Genomic DNA, 8908 nt, shown 5'->3' with positions numbered 1-8908 from the left:
TTTTTCACAAAAAATTGCTTATGTTGTTATTAGTCCTTGATGACAATGCATGGCGCACGGATTTGATATTGATAAAGATGGAATTTCTCTAGAATATACAATTACATTTGTACCTTTTTCTAAAAAAAACTTTGGGTTTAGGTGATTGATTTCGGTTGCAACTTGTACATCCAAGCAGGATAAAACACCTCAAGGGCTGGAAAACATTTTTTCAGTTAGAATTCATTTTTCGCGGTACCGCCCACTGAAGCATCTGTACTACATATGGTTTATGGGCATGTTCCGGTGAAGTTTGCAAACGTTTCGTCGATATTTAGTCCTGATTTGGCCTATACCACTTCTTAAAAGTTCCAGGAACAAGGCAATTGCCCTCCTCTGAAATAAGTGCATGTTAAATAAAAACTCAAATGAATACTTGATTTTCTATTATGTGTTCTATCTTTATGTGATACTAACTATTATTGCCAACTCTTAGATAAAGTTGTGCATAAGAATTCTGATTAGGCTCGTTACCTTATTCTCGAGGCAGTTAACCTCACTTCGCTAAATTTTTTTGTTAAAAATAATGCCAGGAGTTCTAGCGCTCACACGCACATTATGTGTCGCCTTCATTTCTCCATAAAAAATACGTAAGGCACAACGTTACTCGTTTACACGATGGAGATGTACGCTTAGAGGAGCTAGCGTATGTTACTGTCAAGAGCAAGTGATTAAGGAGATGATTATAGGCTGCGACATTGACGTGCCCATAATTTCTGATAATGAAATTCATGGACGCTCTGCTTGGGTTAGCTTCTTATGAACATCGTTTTTTAAGTTGATACATCCAGTGTGTTAGGAGGCTTCGCTGGTCCACACAGGAACGTCACATCAGCAACTTACAATTGCTACTTGTTTCGAACGCCTTCTTTCGTCTTCGTATTTAAATTTTAGAACTAGTCCATCCAAACGGAAGTGCTAATAGTGTGGGCTAAATTTTAACCAGGATTTAAAAGTTTTAGCAAAAATATACGTGCTAATAGGTGCTAAAGTTTACCCCTCAACTTTAACTAATCCAGTGGTAGCTATATACATACAATCCTGAATTCTTGGTTGCTGGGATCGCTAGCTGGGAAAATCAACTCAAGGAGGATGGAAGATATTGTTACGGGACATTATATGAATTTTATTAATTCCTTATAAGAGTGTCGTTCCAAAGCAAATTCAAGTATTGTCCGTGTAGAGGAATTAAAGCCTACAGCACAAATAGGCCTTAGGCCGAAAAGCCAAGCCAATTCGGCCCATGTTGCCTTAACTGTTCTTTTAGGTCCAAGATGCGCGGCTTCGGACGATGCCAGTGGCCCATTTTATGCACGGCCTGTTTGTTTACTTTCGCGCTAGGCAGGTGGTTTGTTGGTGATGGTGATGCCATTTTGATTTTCGCTTTAGAGAGCCGGCAAAAATTTTCTGGGCACGGCCGCTTATACCATTGGAGTTACTATAAAAGGCTCATGTAGAAATGCATTAGACCTATCAAAAAAATTTGAGATGTGTGGTCGATTAGCAAGATGTCTAAATGTGCCAACAAACGCCCTCGTCAACTAGAAAGACAGTAACGTGGTGCATGTAGTTGACCATTGCATGGTAAGCGTGATTAACAAGTGATGATGTGCCAACTAGCACCACTAGTTGGTCAACTATGCTTTCTCTATCACTACGAGGACAGGATATCCATTCATTTCACGTTAAAATTCTAATGGCTTTCTCCACTTGTGTGTAAAAAGAGCCATTCTCTATTAATTTTCAAAATAATAACTATAAAAAGTATATATCAAGCCAACTTTTTTTTTGGTGCATGGCGTAGCACTGTCGTCTAGTAGTACGCAACAACTAACGGATAATAAGAAAATAATCTCCGATCCAGTCCACTTTCGATGGCTAATAATTGTGGAGCTTCTGGACTGTATTTTGTTCCTACTGTGCCATTGTTCGTTCTCCAGAAACTATAGGTTATCCGCCGAAGGTCGATCTGCACGTCCAGCTTTTTTGCCGGACGGGCAACAGTACCCACCCATCAGAGCAACAGTGGTGATCAACAGGCCGTCGGCGGCGGCGCCTCCTCTACACGGCAACAACCAATGCAAGGATTAGATTGATATTTTAGTTGATTTCCAATGATTCTTTCCTTCGAATTGTATTCAACGATGCGGCTAATGGATCATGAAACGTTGTCGTGTGAACCAGCTCCCCTTTCTATATATCTCTTCGGAGTTGAATACAATTCAAAACCCCAGGTCCAACCACACGACGAGTTGCTCTCATCTCCTACATCAAGCAAAGGCCATGGATGCGAGCACGACGCTCTTTGTGGCCGTGTCCGCGATAATCTTTCTTGCTGTGGCGCTGAAACAGCTCCTCTCAGGCCTTACCCTCACGCCGCAGCTGAAGAATGAGAGGGCCGCGGCACGGCTGCCGCCGGGAAGCACGGGTCTGCCGCTGCTCGGCGACATGCTGCGGCTGATCTCCGCGTACAGGCTCCCGAACCCAGACCTCTTCATCCACGAGCGCATCGTGGCGCGGCACGGCGCCATGTCCACCACTCACCTGCTCGGCGAGCGCGCCGTCTTCTCGGCTGACCCGTCCTTCAACCGCCTCGTCCTCAGCGGCGACGGCCGCGTCGTCGACACCAGCTACCCCTCCTCCGTCACCACGCTCCTCGGTGCCCGCTCCGTGCTCGTCACCCGCGGCCCCACCCACAAGGGCCTCCACGCCCTCGCCCTCGCCCGGCTCGGCTACCCCGCGCTGCCGCCCCTCGTCGCGCGCGTCGACCGCCTCGTCCTGGCAGCCGTGGCCCAGTGGGAGCCAGCTGGCGCGGCCGTCCGCCTCGTGGACGAGGCGAGGAAGATCGCCATGAGCGTCAACGTGCATCTGCTCGGCATCGAGCCCGGGCCGTGGTCGGAGAGCCTCCGCCGCGAGTTCAACGCGATAAGCGACGGCTTCGTATCCTTGCCCTTCCCGTTGGCCTCGCTTCTCCCTTTCACAACCTACGGCAAGGCCCTCAAGGTGCTCGTTCTATTTTTTTTCTTTCTTAACACCAATTCTGTGCGTGGATTAATCTTTTTGTTAGTTTAATAGATGTGTTTTTATTTTTACCAATTTTAGGCGAGGAAGAATGTTGCTTTGGCGCTGCAGGAGGTGGTTAGGAAGAGAATGGACGAGAAGGCGATGGATGCTGGCGCAGATGGGGAAACGGCGGCGGGCAAGAAAGGGAAGAAGGACATGGTGGACCTGCTTCTTGAAGCAGATGGTGGGAGCTTCTCCATGGAGCAAATGGTGGATTTCTGCGTGAATCTGCTGGCTGCTGGGTACGACACGACGTCGCTTACCATGACACTTGCTGTCAAGTTCCTCACCGAGACACCAACCGCGCTCGCACAACTCCGGGTACGAATCACACAAACTTGTTTCATCACAATATTAACGTGCCCTTATATATTCGCATTGCATTGGGGGAAACTAAATCATCTGCTGCCAGCCAGCTTGTGGTCAACGTCCAATTCCCTTGCTTTTACATATAGGAATGTAGTGTGTATATAAATGAGTTGGCTATCAGCAATGTTGAATGATGTCTTGTTGTCAGTTTCTTTATCTGATTGTAGTCAAATGGCGAATCTTATTGGAACGTAGCACACTCACACTGTACCTACAACTTGGTCCCAGAAACATGTTTTCACTTGGTGTAAATGGTTTTAGCCACGTTTTTCTGTACCTGGTCAAGTAATTAATAGCCATTATCTGCCAACATTAGTTTTCATTAATTGTGCCACGGAATGTCACCTCAAAAGTCAAAAGTTCATATATACTCCTGATATTTGTGCTTTGCTAGCATGGCCGCCCTATCCCTATTCTTTTGAAGTATAGGTTCAGTTTATTATAATGTTTGCTAAATAATTTTCAGGAAGAGCATGACAGTATCAGAAAAGGCAAAGGCGAAAACCAATCCCTGGAATGGAGCGATTACCAGTCTATGGCATTTACGCAATGTGTATGATTCCAAAGTCCCTACTTTTAAGACAACTGCGTCAAAAAAGGCACCATCTAGAAGTTTTATCTTGAGTAAAATACTTGGACGGTCTTCAAACTTGTCTCGAGATGTCATCTAGGTCTTTAAACTCTTAAAATACATTTTTAAATTTCTAAACTTGTCCGGAGGTGTCATTCAGATCCATAAACTCTCAAGATGCATCTTCAGATCCCCAAACTTGTCTCAATGTGTCATTTCGGACCCTAAACTCTCAAGGTGAATTTTTATCCCTGAAAATTACCATTAATTAATTGTATTCAAAACGGACTGTTTATTAAACTATTTTTTCAGCCGATTCATCTAGAAATCTTACCACTAAGACCATTTTAATTCTGAACTTGCTGCTTATTAATCATACATCATGGGTTAATCTAGATCATTTGATATCAACGGTGCATATTATAGTTTTCTCGTTTAACATGGAGATATGTATGCTAATCCTGAATATTTCCTACTAACTATTTATATTTTGCATGCGCTTTGTATAAATTTATTAAGATAATTTGTTCCTATTCTCAATAAAAATCAAAATAGCAATTTTATTAAATTTAAAGTAGCAAAAGAATTTTTCATTAACTTAAAGTAGCAAAACAACATTTATATTAAATTAAAAATAGCATCTTCAGAGTTTAGGGATCTGCATGACACCGCGGGACGAGTTTATGGACCTAAATATGCATTTTGAGATATTAGGGATCTATTTGACACCTTGGAACAAGTTCAGGGATCTGAAAATGCATTTTAAGAGTTTAGAGACCTAGATGACATACTAGAACAAGTTTAGGGACCGCTGGTGTACTTTACTCTTTTATCTTTATAAACAAACCACTTGAAATAAGAAGAGCATATGTGCTAATAGTTGCCAGAAGTTTTCACTAGATTATAGTAAAATGTTGGGATAACATATATGTCTGCCGCAGGTGATAAATGAGACGCTCCGTGTGGGTAACATTGTTAACGGGGTATTGAGGAGAGCAAACACCGATATTCATTTCAAAGGTACTTTGGCACAAACTATCTCCCTCTTGTTTTTGTTTTTGACTTCTCGATTTTGAAGATTTGATTCATACTAACATGTTTTTGTTTTGAATTAGATTATATTGTTCCAAAAGGCTACAAGATCTTCGTCTCATTCGGAGCTGTGCACCTTAGCAGTGAACACTATGAGAACGCTCGGACCTTTCACCCTTGGAGATGGCAGGTACGTAGTCCACTAGTCCTACGCCCTTCAGATTCCTACATACTGGTGTACAAAATTTGTTACCCATCAGCATTTGAATGAAAACAAAAACATACGCAGTAAGGGTTTGCAGATACAAAAAATGTTTAACAGTGTATTGATAATTTGTTTGTTCTGCAGAGCAAGAACAGTAAAGTTCAGGACGTGCCAGCATCCAACCTGTTCACTCCCTTTGGTGGTGGCCCTCGTCAGTGCCCAGGCAATGAGCTTGCGCGAGTTGTTATCTCGGTTTTCCTCCATCATCTTGTAACGCGCTTTAGGTTAGTTTCATGTATACCGTTGCAGGATTCTACGCTGTTTGGTTGTAGTCGACAGGCAAAGTTTCAGTTTTTTTTTAACTGCACGGCGACCTAAGCTAGGTGACCACATTTTTTTCCTGATGACCAATTGATTTGCAGCTGGGATGAAGCTGAGGAAGACAAGGTTGTCTTCTTTCCTACCACTCGAACTCTCAAAGGATACCCCATCAATGTGCGGCTGCGATCTGGCTCTATTAGCTGACCTCTCAAAAAGGATTCCAGCTAGTCTTGCAATATAAATAGTAATAACGAAGCAGGGAGAGAGAAATTGTTGCTCCGTGCCGCAGTTTACCAAGGGACTAAACGGAGCTACTAGAGAGAACTCGTGTAGAGAAGAGAGAAGGGGAGAATGTCACGTCAAGTTTCATGATTTCTACAAAGAGTGGGAGGATGAAGGGTGCCATTTATTAGGCATGACCACCTTGTAATTGTGATTCAAAACATAACCATACGTACCGACTGCTTATCCATGCGTTTTTCGGGTTTAGTAAGCCAGCATAGCAATACCTTAATAGGCATGGATCAAGACACTATGTACTACACCCAAGAGATAACTCTGCTCATTAGCCATAACACGCACACTAATTAATTTGCACGGCAGGACATGATATATATAGGACGAGTTTTTTCTACACTCGCGTGTAGCTACTCTAATACCACCGTGCGCATATTGATATACTAATTTATCACTTTAAGTACGTTCATATACTAATTCTAAGCTACTTCAAAGGGATATGTACAAAAAATTTCAAAAGCATCTCTATTTTTTAAATATATTATAATTATACATTAATACTAGTATATAAAAATGAGTATGTCTATATACTTCATGTATGGTTACATAACTAAAGTATATACCATCACAGGTGGTCTAGTATGATCGCATACACCTCGTACGGGTCAAATACATCATACATCATGAGATACACACGTAGAAGTAGCTATAAGTGCGTGTAAAATGAATTTTATATATATAGTAGCACAGAACTAACAGCCGCATTCACCAAAAAATATTAAATCTACTGCAATTCACGAGCATAATCAGACGAAACACCTTACATTTTTCACTTGGATTAATCGAAGGAGGGAATAGCCGTGGGGGGCAAATCCATCTGCACCACCTCCGGCTTGCGATCCCCACCGGCAACCTTGCTGTCCCGCTGCTTCCTCCCGAACAATCCACCAAGCCATCCAGTCGGCGGGCCATGCTCCTCAGCGCCCGGGACCTCCTGGACCACGATCGGCGGCGCCGGCGGCACTCCCAGGAAACCAGGTGGTGCGGCCGCGGCGTACTGGCCGTCATCCTGCTGCACAGGGTGCTGCACCATGCCCTCCGGCACGAGGCGGTTCATCATGATCCCGGCGCCCTCGATGAGCGCGAGGAGGGCGGCGCCGATGGCCGCGGACGTTCCGCAGGCGAGGAGGCCCCGGCGCAGGGCGAGCGTGGCGCCGGCGCCGGCGGCGGCGGCGATGGAGTTCCAGGGGTCCTCCTTCTGCCGCGCGTAGACCAGGACGCAGTCGAAGGTGGAGAAGAGGCTGCCCCAGATGGCGAAGCTGCCCCCGACGCGCGGCGCGTTCATGCGGACGGCCGTGGCGCCGCCCGCCAGGCGGTGGCCGTTGGGGGAGTTGTAGAGGCCCTTGGCGAAGTGGAAGGCGGAGCCGCCCACCGCGCCCATCCCGAAGGAGCCGCCGGCGTCCTCGAGGATGCGGTACGGGCACGGCGCGCGGTTCATGTCCGACGCGCTCACCATGTGGCCTCCGCTGCTGGGTCGTCGGTTCGCGGACGGCGGCGGCGGCCGAAACCCTGGCTTGGAAGACAAGTTGGGGGCGGAGGGGACGAAGCACGCGGGGACGGCCGGGTCTTGTTTCTACTTTGTAGTGATCGTCTCGTCGATATAGGAGGCTTGCATGCAATTGTACTGGTGTTGGGCCGGGGCCTACAAAGGAAAGGAAAAGCCAGGCCAATTAATGCTTATGCCTACAGCTTAAGGATAGATACAGAATTCATTTAGAACAATCTACTTTGTCCTTTTAGGTCTCTTATATAAAACGTAGACTCGATTTACTCATTGAAACTATTTAAAATTGGGCCAAACTCATTCTAGTGAAATTTGTCCTTCCCTCTTCCCTCCACCCTCCTTTTAGAAGCCGTATGAGACAGATTTGGTAAGGGATCATCGTAGATATGTTCTCATGTATTTATGCTTCCCTTCGCGGAGTCCGCCTTCCAAATTGAAGTCCCGAACTCACTGAACGACCCCAGGAGCTGTGCATTACAGGCCGACTTTGCAGTATATGCTCCATCCACAGTCCACCTCCATGTAATCTTGTCTAGCTCGGCACTGAGTTGTCCCAAAGCTTCACGAAGCTTGCCATCTCCTCAGTAGTTTGCATCTTCCACAGTCCTCTAGTTCAATTGAGGTTGACCAATTCTTCACGAACTGTTTTATTTTTACGCCATGCTAGTTTGAACAGGTTAGGAAAGAGGTCCATTAGAGGATTGCTAGAAACTGGCCTTTGCTCCATCTCCTAGTGTGACAACTGTACTTCTCGAAGTAATTGTCTAGCAACAGCATTCACTGACGACTGACTGCTCAGTGCCTACCCAAGACCTATCTGATGCAATACCAGAGCCATCTCAGTTGTAAAGCTCTGCTAAACAAATCCAGGTCCAAGATCCCCAGCCCTCAAATAGGGACAACCACCCTTTTTTTATCAGGCCCGGCCCTGGGAATTTGGTGGCCCGGTGCAGGAAAAAATGGAGGCCCCATTGACCACAAATATTACCACAAATATAGCAAATTTATATATCAATTCCAACTATATAGCAAATCGTAAAAGCAATTGAAAAATTACAATATAAAGATCACTTAAAAATATTTCTTCTAACACTCCTAGCTGCAAAGTTAGTTACGATAGAATCAATATCAATATCATCTAATAGCTGCTTCTCAATGCACAAGGTTGCCAAACCATTCAATCTTTCTTGAGATATTACTGACCTCAAATAATTCTTCAATAGCTTCAACTTCGAAAAGCTTCTTTCAGCTGATGCGACAGTCACAGGCATAGTAAACAAGATTCGATAAGCAATGACAACATTAGGATAGCTGTCCACTTCTCTAACAAACTCAAATATCTCCTTTTTGAGTTGCCCTTGCAGTTCTTTATCAATTGTCTCTTGTTTGCTCAATCTCATCGTTAATTCATTCCAAGAGTTCATGCTAATTTTATGCTCAACAGTGCCTTCATGTTCTTTCAATCTCACGCTGAGATGTCTCCAATCTCTAAGTCCATCAGATGCCA

The 8908-nt window shown here is 44.8% G+C and overlaps 2 protein-coding genes across 2 annotated transcripts; one reads left to right on the top strand and one right to left on the bottom strand.

Moving 5' to 3' along the window:
• Positions 1-2316: 2316 nt before the first annotated feature.
• Positions 2317-6232, top strand: LOC112876861 (cytochrome P450 90A4-like). Its single transcript, XM_025941041.1, has 7 exons — positions 2317-3042; positions 3142-3423; positions 3938-4024; positions 4984-5062; positions 5158-5264; positions 5424-5563; positions 5702-6232. Exons 1-7 carry the CDS (start codon positions 2323-2325, stop codon positions 5802-5804), a joined length of 1518 nt encoding a protein of 505 aa, XP_025796826.1. The 5' UTR covers positions 2317-2322; the 3' UTR covers positions 5805-6232.
• Positions 6233-6664: 432 nt separating this feature from the next.
• On the bottom strand, positions 6665-7293 carry LOC112877759 (mitochondrial import inner membrane translocase subunit TIM17-2-like). Its single transcript, XM_025942120.1, has one exon. It carries the CDS (start codon positions 7276-7278, stop codon positions 6676-6678), a length of 603 nt encoding a protein of 200 aa, XP_025797905.1. The 5' UTR covers positions 7279-7293; the 3' UTR covers positions 6665-6675.
• Positions 7294-8908: the final 1615 nt, after the last annotated feature.

Source organism: Panicum hallii, chromosome 9, assembly GCF_002211085.1.
Source record: "Panicum hallii strain FIL2 chromosome 9, PHallii_v3.1, whole genome shotgun sequence".
NCBI classification, from domain to species: Eukaryota; Viridiplantae; Streptophyta; class Magnoliopsida; order Poales; family Poaceae; genus Panicum; species Panicum hallii.
The sequence above is the reverse complement of the archived record's forward strand: the minus strand, read 5'-3'. Positions and strand labels throughout refer to the sequence as shown.

Coding starts and splice junctions, on each gene's coding strand:
- LOC112876861 (XM_025941041.1), top strand. CDS start 2,323: ATGGATGCGAGCACGACGCTCTTTGTGGCCGTGTCCGCGATAATCTTT. Junction 3,424..3,937: donor CCGCGCTCGCACAACTCCGG/GTACGAATCACA, acceptor AATAATTTTCAG/GAAGAGCATGACAGTATCAG. Junction 5,564..5,701: donor CATCTTGTAACGCGCTTTAG/GTTAGTTTCATG, acceptor ATTGATTTGCAG/CTGGGATGAAGCTGAGGAAG.
- LOC112877759 (XM_025942120.1), bottom strand. CDS start 7,278: ATGGGCGCGGTGGGCGGCTCCGCCTTCCACTTCGCCAAGGGCCTCTAC.